This window comes from Bactrocera neohumeralis, chromosome 2 (assembly GCF_024586455.1).
Source record: "Bactrocera neohumeralis isolate Rockhampton chromosome 2, APGP_CSIRO_Bneo_wtdbg2-racon-allhic-juicebox.fasta_v2, whole genome shotgun sequence".
Classification (NCBI taxonomy): domain Eukaryota; kingdom Metazoa; phylum Arthropoda; class Insecta; order Diptera; family Tephritidae; genus Bactrocera; species Bactrocera neohumeralis.
In genome coordinates, this window is record NC_065919.1 from 18,526,707 (window position 1) to 18,540,241 (window position 13,535).

Here is a 13,535-nt window from a genome sequence, read left to right on the forward strand (position 1 = left end):
TGAAATCGACGTAGAGGTGGTGCGTGTCGATCCTCCTATCACGGGTCTTTTCCAGTTGGCGCATTTGCGCGTGATACGCTGGTTCCAAGATGACGAAATATCTGGTCGTGTTGTAACAAATTTGCCAAGAGTACGATTGTTTGTTTGAAACACATATAAAGTTTTCCTCGTTCACTGCCAGACCCATTTTCTGGCTTTATAGCCTGGAGAAAAAACAACGACGCGGGTGTTGAACGATTCAAATATTTACAAATCAAAGTTTTGAAAACAAAACCAAAAATTGAATCGCGGCAAAATGTGTACGCAGCTTTTTTTTCGTGCTGTCGAAAGCAATTTTTGAAATCAACGGAAAAGTGGTGTGTCGATTCTAAACCTTTTCCACGGGTTTTCCGGAAATTAAATTTTTCTCGCCGTAAAATCATCGGTTGTTGAACTTCAACGCCAGGAATCTTTGGTCCAGGTCCAATGAGTTTGTTGAGTTTTGGCACTTTAATTTACAGTAATATGCATACGATAGATACCTTATATCAAATGTTGAAATTAGTTAATCCCACGGTAGTTTCCGTTCTTCAAACCCTTTTTTATTGGATTGGGCAAAGCAACTTAACTTTCCAATCGTTGGGCAATTCGTCCGACGAATTTTGGCACAAAGAAGCTGATGCATGCACCTTATCAGTTCTTCGCCGCCGTGTTTGAATAGCTCGGCCGGCAATCCGTCGGTCCCGTCACCTTGTTGTTCTTCAGGCAGGCAATTGCTATTCGAACTTCTTCATGGTCGGGTAATGGAACGTCTGCAATCCATCGTCATCGATTAAAAGGGAATCATTTTATCCTAATTCTCCTGGTGTTGCAAGCGTTCAGCTGCCATTCAGCACGCTGGATAAGTGTTCCCTCCATAATTTAAGTATGCTCTGGGCATCAGTGGCTAGATCTCCTTTGGGGGCTCTACAAGAGTATGCTCCAGTCTTGAAACCTTCCGTAAGCCGCCGCATTTTTTCGTAGAATTTTCGAGCATTACCCCTGTCGGCCAGCTTATCAAGCTCTTCGTACTCACGCATTTCAGTCTCTTTCTTCTTCTGTCTACAAATGCGTCTCGCTTCCCTCTTCAACTCTCGGTATCTATCCCATCCCGCACGTGTAGTGGTCGATCGTAACGTTGCGAGGTAGGCAGCCTGTTTTCTCTCCGCTGCGACACGTCACTCCTCGTCGTACCAGCTGTTCTTTTGCACTTTCTGAAAACCAATGATTTCGGTTGCAGCTGTACGTAGGGAGTTTGAAATGTGGTCCCACAGTCTCCTTATACCAAGTTATTGACGAGTGCTCTCAGAGAGCAGGAGTGCAAGCCGAGTAGAAAATCGTTCGGCTGTCTGTTGTGATTGCAGCTTCTCGACGTCGAACCTTCCTTGTGTTTGGTGGCGCGCTTTTTTTGCTGCACAGAGGCGGGTGCGAATCTTAGCTGCAACAATGTAGTGGTCCGAGTCGATGTTAGGACCTCGGAGCGCACGCACATCTAAAACACTGGAGACGTATCTTCCGTCTATCACAACATGATCGATCTGGTTGGTAGTTTTTCGATCCGGAGACAGTCAGGTAGCTTGATGAATCTTCTTATGCTGGAATCTAGTACTACAGATAACCATATTTCGGGCCCCGGCGAAGTCAATCAGCCTCAACTCATTTGGGGATGTTTCCTTGTGGAGGCCGAATTTACCGACCGTAGTGCCAAAGATACCTTCTTTGCCCACCCCGGCGTTAAAGTCGCCAAGCACGATTTTGACATCGTGGCGGGGGCAGCCTTCATAAGTGCGATGACAGTATTGCCTCATTTAAAACCGAACGTCTCAAGAAAAAAATATTCAAATCGAAGTGTAAATGTTGAATTCCGGCATTAGCGCCATCTATCGCGCTGGATTGAAAATTTTGATCACAGAGTAACCAAATCAAGATTTACTAATCAAGCTATTCCAATCAAAACGAAAGAAAGAGTTAAATGTTCATTTCATTCAATATTTTCTAAGAAAACAACAATTATTTGTCTAATTTGAAACAAAGATACCTGTTGTCAATACTTGGCCAGCACATTTCGTCGCCACCTTCGCGTTGTTCTCCCTGCGCGCTTTGTTTATTTTGCCACAAATACCGAACCATCAATTATTTGATGTCAACGCCTTGGGTTTTTAGTGTTTACTCCCCACCGCAGTGTAGGCGCTAAACGCCGCAACCTTTTTGGCTGCATCCATCAAAAGAGTCATTAACGCTACAACAACTTCGATTGTTACGACGCGTCACTGGTTTGTTTACAAGTGTGTACGTGGGTTTGGGTTGAGTATGTGCGTGTTGTTGCTGCAAGAGCGGCAACGTTTGTTTTGTGGCGCATTGCTGTCGATCGGTTGATTGGTTTTCCAACTTCATTGCGCGCGCTTTGTTTATTTTGCCACAAATACCGAACCATCAATTATTTGATGTCAACGCTTTACTCCCCACCGCAGCACAACCTTTTGCTGCATCCATCGAAGGCCGCAGAGCCCAATCGACGTGGTTACCTCGTTTATTTGTGGCGTAGACTTGCCGATTACTACGCGTTAACACCCTTTTTCTTTTTGTACAATTTATTTTTCTTATTTTTTAATTGCATAATTATTCTTTGTTTTATTGACTTGCAAGTGTGTGTTCCGTGTCCGGGTATTTGGGACTCAACTCCGTTCAATGCGCCGTGTTCTGGGAACCCTTATGACCCAACGCGGCGGTGGCAATCGGACACGGTTAAAACGCGCGATGCTTATCATACTGTGAGGCATGCGGATGGACGCGCGATAACGTTTAACGTTTTGAAAATAATAATACAAACAGTAAAAAGCAACAACAGCACATTTACTAAAAAAAAGAACAAACACTGAAATGGTTATTTAAGCGAACAGTTTTGTTTCTTGGTTGACATGTTGGCAAGTTTGTATGTCTGCGCACACATACATACATACTTATATATGTATGTATTTATCGATAAACGAGTGTCTACTGTTTGTTCGTTTGCTCGTCTGTTTTGAACCCACTGCTTAACATTGCGCGCAGAGTATTACAGACTTGTGGGCGAAAGGAAAACAATTAGTTCTTGCTCTTATATAAATTAGGCTACTAAACACAAAACTTGCATGAAAATCGGTAAGATTGAGACTTGGTTTGTCGAGGTTCGACCTCCACTTCACCCACGTCATAGTCTCGTCAAACTGTATCGTAAATATTTGGCTGACCCTGCAGTGTATATAAGTTAATATTAAAGAGTCTCGTCAAGGGGTTGTCCGGTTGTCGGCTATACTTCGGAGCGTGCACGCACCGACTGGATTCGATATAGGACGTTCCTAGCTATCGAACGAGCGGCTGGTCAGTTGCCTCCGAACACCTGGAGAGTCAGGACAAACATTTTTCTGTGAGTGGCGCAGCGTTCGTAAGAGCAGAGGTACGCCATTAAGTTCTGTATGAAACTCGGTAAATCTGCGACAGAGATGTTTCGGAGCGTGCACGCACCGACTGGATTCGATATAGGGCGTTCCTAGCTAACGAACGCGCGGCTGGTCAGTTGCCTCCGAACACCTGGAGAGTCAGGACAAACATTTTTCGCGCGACGTGTTTCTGTGAGTGGCGCAGCGTTCGTAAGAGCAGAGGTACGCCATTAAGTTTTGTGTGAAACTCGGTAAATCTGCGACAGAGACGTTTGATATGATCAAGCAGACTTACCCAGATATTGTTTAGCAAGAAGTGGTGTGTTTCAGTGACACCAGGCCTCTTCGTCCAAAAAAGGGAAGAATGAGCAAATCCAAAGTGAAAACGATGCTCATTGTCTTTTTTGATGTCAAAGGCATCGTCCGCCATGAATTTCTTCTTCCTGGACAAACCGTCAACGCCAAGTTTTACGTGGAAGTCCTCAAGAGACTCAAATGAAGGGTCAATCGGGTCCGATAAGACATCGCAGCCGATTGGAAGTTGCACCACCACAACGCCCCGGCTTACACCGCCTTTCTTGTGAACAGCTACTTAACCAAGGCCGATATCCCAACGTTTCCGCAGCTGTCCTTCAGCCCAGATGTACTGCCATGGGAAGTAACGATAACCTTACCGCCCATGGAGCTCTGGCTTTCTTTAAGAATTGACCCGGCAGCTCATTTTGATGAGCCAAGGTGCGCAAGAAATAGAATGAACAGTACCACAACAACAAAACGATAACAAGAACTCCAACGCAGGTAAGAGCATTCCAGGAACTAAACGTAAGTTTACCTTGAACGCGCTATAGCCAGAAGAACGTGCGTCGATTGAGGAACATGTCGGAGATGACGATGACATGCCGCCATGCAGCGGCACTCTTCAGGCGACATGTACTGCACCCAAGAAGCATCTGTACTACATGGTTCTGGCCTCTTGTGCAAACTGGCGGTTTTGGCCATGGAGTCAGAACTTCCGAACACCTGATTCTAGACTGCACAGCATTCTGTAGACGAAGGATCAAAGCCTTTGGATCTATAAATCCGAATAGGGATCATATCGCCTCAATAGCACGCAGCAGGTTATCGTAACTTATTAGTGATATGGACCTATATGATTCGAGAAGGGAGGCCACAGTAGACCTTATATCGCGGCGGTGCAAAACTCACTTTATTTCAATATATCTAATAGACTAATTCCAAATTGAGTTCATATTCTGACCAATGCTTGACAGGGGAACCACTGCTCGTTTACATACTGATGCAATTTGAGTTTGGTTGCCATTTCTTGCAACCTCATTGACTTTACAATTTCTGACGATTGCGCTGTGGCCATCCAGACAAGTTTCCTAACGAAGTTAATGTAAACCAAAATAAAAAAAGTTCTGTTTTCTGCAGACTGGATAAGAAAGCGAAGCAAATGGTTGTGGTAGTGAACGGGAGCAAGACGAAATATCTCCTGTCATCAAACAGTCGTCGCACTCCCGACTTGGCTCCCACGTCGCTGTTGAGAGTCAAAATTCGAAGTCGTAGATAATTTTGTCTATCTTGGAACCAGTATTAACACCAACCACAATGTAAGCCTAGATATCTAACGCAGAATAACTCTTACCAACGAGTGCTATTTCGGACTGAGTAGACAATTGAGAAGTAAAGTCCTCTCTCGACCAACAAAGGCCAAACCCTATAAGTCACTCATTATTCCCGTCCTGATATATAGTGCAGAGGCAGAGACGATGGTAACATCTGATGAGACGACGGTTCGAGTTTTCTAGAGAAGAGTTCTGCGGAAGATTTATGGACCTTTGCGCATTGGCAATGGCGAATATCGCATTCGATGAAACAATGAGCTGTAGGAGTTATACGACGACATTGACATAGTTCAGCGCACTAAGAGACAGCGGCTACGCTGGCTAGTTCATGTCGACCGTATGTATGAAAACACTCCAGCTCTGATAGTATTCGACGCAGTATCCGTCGGGGGAAGCAGATGATGAGGAAGAACCTCTTTTGCAGAGATCAGGTAGAGAAGGACCTGACTGTACTTGGTATCTCGAATTGGCGCCATATTGCAAAAAGAAAAAACGACTGGCGCGCTTTTGTTAACTCGTAAGGAGAAGAAGAAAATAAAATTATCACACCTTCCCTTATCTCAGCTTCCAAATTATTTTTTTGTTTTTTGGCAGCTATGTTTTGCTTCCAGCCGAACCTTGTACTTCCTTACTTATTTAATTCTTTACATTTACCCATTTGTAAGTGCGTCGTCCCCTTTCTGTCTTTTAAATTAATGTGCGCTCGGCTTTGCATACAAAAAATCACAGCAGGGCATTTCCAGCAACAAAATGCCTCATGTTAACATATAAACACCCGCGCCGGCGCACCGCCACTACGCACTATACACGCGTCCCATGATCATCGTCATTATTGGTGAGTTCTTGGCGCTTCGCACATTCCGTAACTTCTTAATTGGTCAATTGGTGTAGCAAAGCGGACGGCTCGCAGCAAGCTCGAGCTCAGCAAAGACGAGAAGGGTGCCGCAAGTGCAACGCGCATCCGCCCGCTGCGAAACGAGTTGGAATGTCCGCTTATTCGGAGTGTTGACACACGCTGCACACAACTTGCATTTTAATTTATTAACTCAATAAATAACAACATTTTATGATGAAAAACTCCAAGCGGGAGCTTCAACAGCCAAAACATGTCAGCACATGTGTACGATTCATATCGCCAGCGCCGAGCGTGTTGTATATGCACACAGCTGTAATAACAAACGTTGAGTTGTGGACACTTGCGCCGCCATGTCCTCCATCGTCCCCTTTTCGCTCGCTGTCCACAATTAACGTGTTTGATTTGCTGCGCCCACTTGGACCCGCTGCTCGACCGCGCAAACCGCTCGCTTGCTGTGCAAGTTAATGTCGTTAGAGTCGATGGAGTTTATAATGGGTGTCTTGCATATTTGCATGCTTTCCAGCAGTGGGCCGCGGGTTCCAAGAAGCGCTGCTTTGTCAAATGAGGCTATCAAAGTTCTTAGTATTTATGTAAGCGCTTTAAACGTGCTTGACAAGGCTACTTGAAGGTGAACGAAAATAACTAGTAAGGCGTAAAAGAATATTTAATTATAAATTTCAGCATAAATAAATTATGGGTCACTATATGGTTAAACATATTAAACAGTTAGTATAGCGCACAGTAGGAACATTACCTAAGGTTTATGAGCCGACGAAACATGTGCGACTGACGTTTGGTGGGCATCCCACCTAAAGAATATACATACATATTCATAAACGTGACTCATAAAATTCTTTAGTTAAATTCTTAAAGTCGGCAATTACGTAATTTGCATAAAGCAAGTTGGAAGAGTTGTGCGAGTAAGCGAACTGCCGACAGGTTATGACATATGTTCAGAGAGCTCAGAAATCGCAAGCCCTTACATATGTTCTCTCGAACGCCGTCGATATAAGGAAGTAGCTTGAGCTATCTCTTGAATTCGGAGGTATTGGGAGAGAATATTAAATGAACAGAATAGCGTCCTAAGTTTCTCCATCCACCTTCTTGTCTAAATAACATATCCTTAATCGTGAGTGATAAAATATTTTGGTTAAGTCGTTCAAGACTGTACATACATACATATAAGTATAATTTAATAAAGAAAGTTGGAAGAATTCTAAGCGAATCGCAGATCCTTACGAGTATGAAAGACCTTCACATGAAGTTGGAATGTCGTCTTCAATATGAATCTCTAACCTTATAAAAAGAGCAAGAGCTATTTCGTATGTCTAGAGCGCTCGCAAAGTGCTAAGTTTATCTTTGACAAGTATCGCTAAAACATTGTTTCACCCTATTTTGATCCTTAAATGTGAAATGTGTTCTTCGCAATCAAAAGGATTGCAATTTCTCTCTGGAAACAAAAAGAGAACATAATAAAGAGTGATCATTTTCGAGGTTCCCATCTTCTTTAAATAAAAAACACGGAAACTCCAAATTTAATGGGGAATGCTTATTATCATTCCAAAGAACATTCTTTGGCATTTATTTTTTTAAGATTATCTCTTTCAAATGTTGGCCGCGGCTACGTCTTAGATGGTCCATCCGTGGAGTCCAATTTTCGATGAATCGTTCGTCCGTTTCAAACGTTAACTGACGACTGATACGCGTGATGTTTTGCTCCAAGGCCTGAACCGAAGCAGGATTGTCCGCTTAGACTTTAGACTTTACATATCCCCACAGGAAAAAGTCTAACGATGTGATATTGATATTGGTGGCCAATCGACCGACCCAAAACGTGACATTATTTGCTCACCGAAATGTTCTCTCAATAAATCCATTGAGTGACGCCGTTTTGTTGAAGCCAAATATCGCCGAGATCATAAGCTACAATAACAGGCATCCAATAGTCGCTTATCACGGCGCGATAACGATCGCCATTGACGGTTACTATATCATCGGCATCATATTTGAAAAAATATTGACCGATGTTTCCACTCCAAACCGTTATTTTTTTCGGATGAAATTGCAACTCTTGAATCTATTCAGGTTGTTTCTTTTTCCAAATGCGGCAAGTTTGCTTGTTTATAAGGATATCCTTTGAACCAGAAATTGGCTTCATCGCTGAACAAAATTTGGGTCGAAAACATCGGATCTTTTTAGAAACTTTTCAAGAGCCCATGGAACGGAGCGATGTCGACGTAAAATGCGTAAAAGTCGTTACATACGTCAGTCCGAGTTGCTGCGAACGGCACCGGAAGACACTCTCCAGTGTAATGTAGTTTCTCCTTGATGAAATGTCAAACAATACTGAACAAAAATAACATGACAGCTTGACTCGGCACACGCGTGGTACCTCTTCTTGGATTACTCGTTATATCATATACTATCCGTACTTGATTTCAAGTGAAATCCCAATCCTGTTCAATGAAAAATATTTTGAATCGACAGAGGGGTGGACTATTGGCTCTTGAGCTCGTTCCTTTGCATATGTTTCACATGATTAGAGAGTTCTCAGATTAACTGCATATCTACGATACCAGACTATCCTTTTGATTGCGAATCAGTGACAGTCGAGTTACGTTCTAACAGGCATAATCCTAGGTAACTGTATAAGTTATTATTTATAGCACCAGTCCTGATCAGCTCCTGTTAGTCTTCCGAGTTTTTTCTTTTGCTTAAGTGTACTGCAGGATTCAATGATGTTAATTTTGTTTTGGCAGCGCTGCCTTTGATTAGTCTACCTCTACAAACTAGACTGATATATTCTTTTTTATCAAAAAGTGTGTGTCTGCAGAAGACTAATTTGTTGCTAACTGAAATTAGTGTTCATTATATTTATGACGCGCGACATTGAGTGTTTTTTACTTTTGAAGCCTCGTCGGCATTATGTTATTAAGCAAACGTGTAATTTCAATTGTCTCGAAGTGTGATTAATTCTAATAAAAATAGAGCTTAACGCAAATTTGCAACTTGAACAGTTTATTTCATCATACCCGTGTTAGTCAAGTATTTGCTCTATAAACAATACTCCAAATCGATAGCTAATTCTTCTGCTTGACACTTGAGACGAAACCTTCCGAGTGCTGATTACTATTCATAATAAAAAAGTACCGGCTTTCACACGTATCTTTCTTAAGTAACGTTATTAGAATGTATCAAATGGGGATTTAGTATTCGGCAGACTCTTAAATAAATTGAAAATATTCCATAGCAAAGGGATTATTAAATAGTTGTATACGTCAAAGGAGATTTCTTTTTAACTGTTCTTGGATTTGAAGTGTAATTGGTTTGTGAGGGCCGCATGAATTTTTTATTAACTTCGGGTAACTTGAAAAATAATAAAAATAATATTTTTGTTCTGTGAAGATCTCAAAGATTTAGAAATCTTAAATATTTTCTGAAGAATATTCGAACATTTATATATTTGTAATTGATAGAGATGTGAGAGCGGTATAGGTTCACTTTGTAGCCATGTTTACGGAAATGCCAAAGTACTCAACGACCAAAGATGTTGTAAAAATAAAACCTCTTTGAGATCTTAATAGTAAATTATAATAGTTTAGGAAGCACATCTAGTATGACACCCTAAAAATTCGCGGAGACTTAAATGTCTTCTTGATCGGCAAAATTCCTCTTAACTGTATGCTCCGCGCGGGTATCGACTAGGAAGTTGGTGGCGCTGTTTGCAATGTCATGATCTCTAGCTGGCTCCTGTCAGAGTCATTACATTGCAGGCAGGCGGCTCTCAGCGAAGGCTGATGTATTTTCCCAATCATCACTTTATGCTGGACTGCTTTATATGCATCCTCAGAAGTAGGTGAATGGGTCATACAAAGGTCATTGCTAATGAGGTACTTGGTGGTAGGTATAAACCGCTAAGGGTAGAGACCCCCGAATAATGATGTGAATGCATGCACCTGAAATGTCCGGGTCCTTAATTGGAGGGTGCCGCTGCCAAGCTGGCCGATGTCATCGTTAAAGTAAAGGCTGATATCACCGTCGTCCAAAAATGCAAAGGACGAGACAAGGACTGAGACGAGTAGGTCCTTGTGGCATTTACTACAGTAGCCATATAAAGGAGCGCAAATTCGGTATTCCACAGCGGTGGTGAGAGAGAGACTCCGTCGCCGAGTACTAGCATTCAACATAACGCTGATTTGCGCCCACGCCGTGGCCTGAAATATGGTTATCTGTATTACTTGAGTCCAATATAAGAAAATTCATAAAGTTACCTGGGTGTCACCGGAACGAAAAGCCACTAACCAGATCTATCGTGTTGTGATAGACGGAAGACACGTCTCTACTGTTTTAGATGTGCTTACGCTCAGAGGTCCTAACGCTGACTCGGACCACAACCTTATTGCAGTCAAAATACGCACCCGCCTCTGTGTAGCAAACAACGCATACCGAGAGTTGAAGAGGGCAGCGAGACTCATTAGCAGACAAAAAAGAGAGAGACCGAAATGCGTGAGTATGAAGAGGTTGACAAGCTAGACGGCAGTGTAACGTGCAAAAATTTTACGAAAAGATGCGTCGACTAAAAGAAGGTTTAAAAACCGGAGCATACTCTTATAGAACCCCCAGAGGTCAAGTGACTGATGTCCAGAACATATAAAAACTATGAAGGGCACACTTCTCCAGTCTGCTGAATGGTTCAACATAATGGTGAAAGTAAACACCACTAGATGGCGAACCCGATTCCCCAATCGATGACTATGGAGGCGAAGAACTGATAAGGAGTATGCATCAGCTTCTTTGTAGAATATGGTCGGACGAAAGCATGCCCGACGATTGGAATTTAAGTGTGCTCTGCCCAATCCACAAAAAAGGAGACCCCAAAATCTGTACCAACTGCCGTGGGATAAGCTTATGAAAATACGATCGACACACATCACTGCTTCGTTGATTTTAAAGCTGCTTTTGACAGCACGAAAAGGAGCTGCCGCTATGTCTGAATCTTAATACGGCTGTGTAAACTGACGTTGAGCAATACCAAAAGCTCTGTCAGGATCGGGAAGGACCACTCCAATCCGTTCGACACCAAACGAGGTTTCAGACAATGCAGCTCCCTATTATGCGATGTACTCTTGGAGAAAATAATTCGAGCTGCAGAACTAAATAAAAAAGGTACAGTATTCTATAAGAGTGTAAAGCTGCTGGCGTACGCTGACGATACTGATGTCATTGGCCTCAACAATCGCGCCGTTAGTTCTGCTTTCTTCAGACTGGATAAGGGAGTGAAGTGTCTGGTGGCGAACGAGGGCAGGACGAAATATCTCCTGTCATCAAACAAACAGTCGCGCACTTGCGACTATGCACCCACGTCACTGTTGACAGTCATAACTTCGAAGTTGTAGATGAATTCGTCTATTTTGGAACCAGCATCAACACCAACAACGACGAATGATAATAAACATTCCCCAATAAATTTGAAGTTTCTGTGGTTTTTCTACAAAAAAGTAGGGAAAATCGAAATGAATCACCCTATAGATTGTGTACGAATTTTATTTCAAAATGAATTCTTTCGGTTTCGCAACTGGATTTTTTTGTGCTTTTCATACAAAATTTTTTGGTTTCAGATCCTAATTAAAACCAGCAAAGGAAATCAAAGTACTATCACTTCGAACTCTAAGCAAATACTTTAGAATCTTTAAATAACAAATCAAAGCAATCTAAAAAGACAAGCAAATCGCCGATAACACACGGCAGACACCAAATAACAGTCAAGTGCCATAAATCAAGCGAAAAACAACAAGCCCCTTTTTACATAAGGTGAGCAAATAAAAAAATTGATTACTTCATATTTTCTTAGCGTTTGTCAAAAACGAATTATCTATTTGAAAATGTTTGTTTACGAGTCATTTCTCATGTCTTTGTTACAAAAAATTATAAAGTAAAATAAAGCCTTTCGTTATCACAAAAATCTCACTTAGCAACTAGTAAATTAAAATTATTAAAATAATAATAATAATGTGAAAAAATTAAGCACAAAAATGCCTTCAAAATGGCTGAGCACCACTTGAGATTTGTTTACAAAACTTAAACACTAAATTGGAAGCGCGTTAATGCAACAGTTACATGTTGTCAATACGGGTTAATCAGAAGTACTTCAGCCGCTACAAACGAGTATCACAAATATCTAAAGCTCCGGTCACAGTAATTCCAAAGGAATAGCCAGCACAGTTGTTAAGCGTCTACTAGAGACACACACTTCAGTTTAGGCTTGTGCCCAACGGTCACCGTTATGTTGGGGATACTGCATGTGTGGATATTGTGCATTGCTGTAGCAATAGCTGGGCTGCAGCAGATCCTCATCGGCGGCTACAGGTGTGAAACTGCTCAACACCGGCTGTAGATTGGTGGTCCAGAAGAAGGTGCCCGCTTCGGTGCGTGCAAAACGTACGGGTACATAGACATCATGCTCCGCCTGTGAATCTTCCGCTTCTTGTACGAGTTCGGCCAGTTTCTCATTGGCTGAATTGTCTTCGATCTCTTCGTAGTAATGTTGTTCTTCCATTTGTGCATTGCGCAGATTCTCTAGAGATTCCAAAGATTCCAATGAGTACCATAAACGTTGATGTTGCTGATATGGATATTGTTGCTGCTGCTGCAGTTGTTGTGGTGCTGGCAAACGCTGTTGTTGGTAACGGCGTTGCAATTTTTCTTGCTTTTGTTGTTGTTTGTTGCGGAAGAATGTCTGCAAGACACGCTTAATGCTATAGCTGGACTTTTGGTTGGAGTTATTTTGCTGCGCTGCTAATTGTTGCTGTTGTTGACACATTTTCGAAATGTTCGTTCTACAAATTTTCTGCGTTGTTCGCTAGTTTTCTAATTGTTAAATGCGTGTGGCACGTTGAACGTACGAATTCAGAATGATTTCTACACGCCACGCAACGACCTTTTATAGCAACGCATTGGCGCTCACCAAGTGGCAACCGCAACAACAATAATCCACACACAGTGAATTTGTACTTCTGTATATTTCCTTCAGGAAAGGGAGTAGTACAGTCAAAGAAACACAAAAAAACAAAACTCTAACCGAAGAGCGGGAGAAATACGAGAACACGTGCATCAAACCCATGCGCTCGCTGCTCAGCCGTGCGCTAGTGTTGAGCATGCGTGCCTGTACATTACGGAAATGCACTTCGCTTGAGCTCGGCGCACACACGCTCCAGCAACCAAGTGTTGCACTAACAAAAAACAACACGACTTGCAACAACAACAGTGTACTGTACATAAAGTGCAGCTATCTACCCTCCTTGAAGAGCGACGTTGTGTGCTCGATGACTCAGTCGAGCTCGGGCTTCGGAGTTCGAGCAGTACAAATGCTTATGCTTGTAAAGGAAATGTCAAGTAAGAGGGTCACTGCACAGCGACAAGAACTCGAATTCCGATAAGAATTGTCGAGGCGGCTCAGCAAGTGGCGCAGGTAGTCGAAGAGCCAAGACAGCAAGAAGGCAAAACTTAGTGGTGGCACAGTGGCGCATGACGCGGTATTAGTTGTTTTAATTCTGTGCACTGTGCGGTTGATGTCAGGGCCAAGAGTAATAAATAAGTAGTCACTTGCATTAGCAC

At 42.5% G+C, this 13,535-nt stretch overlaps 1 protein-coding gene across 1 annotated transcript; it reads right to left on the reverse strand.

Moving 5' to 3' along the window:
- Positions 1–11,828: 11,828 nt before the first annotated feature.
- LOC126751056 (enhancer of split malpha protein) lies at positions 11,829–12,879 on the reverse strand. Its single transcript, XM_050460978.1, has one exon. The coding sequence runs from the start codon at positions 12,739–12,741 to the stop codon at positions 12,178–12,180; it is 564 nt and encodes a 187-aa protein (XP_050316935.1). The 5' UTR covers positions 12,742–12,879; the 3' UTR covers positions 11,829–12,177.
- Between the last annotated feature and the right edge of the window lie 656 nt (positions 12,880–13,535).

Bases quoted from the DNA above. Each gene is read 5' to 3' on its own strand.
- LOC126751056 (XM_050460978.1), bottom strand. From the start codon at position 12,741: ATGTGTCAACAACAGCAACAATTAGCAGCGCAGCAAAATAACTCCAAC.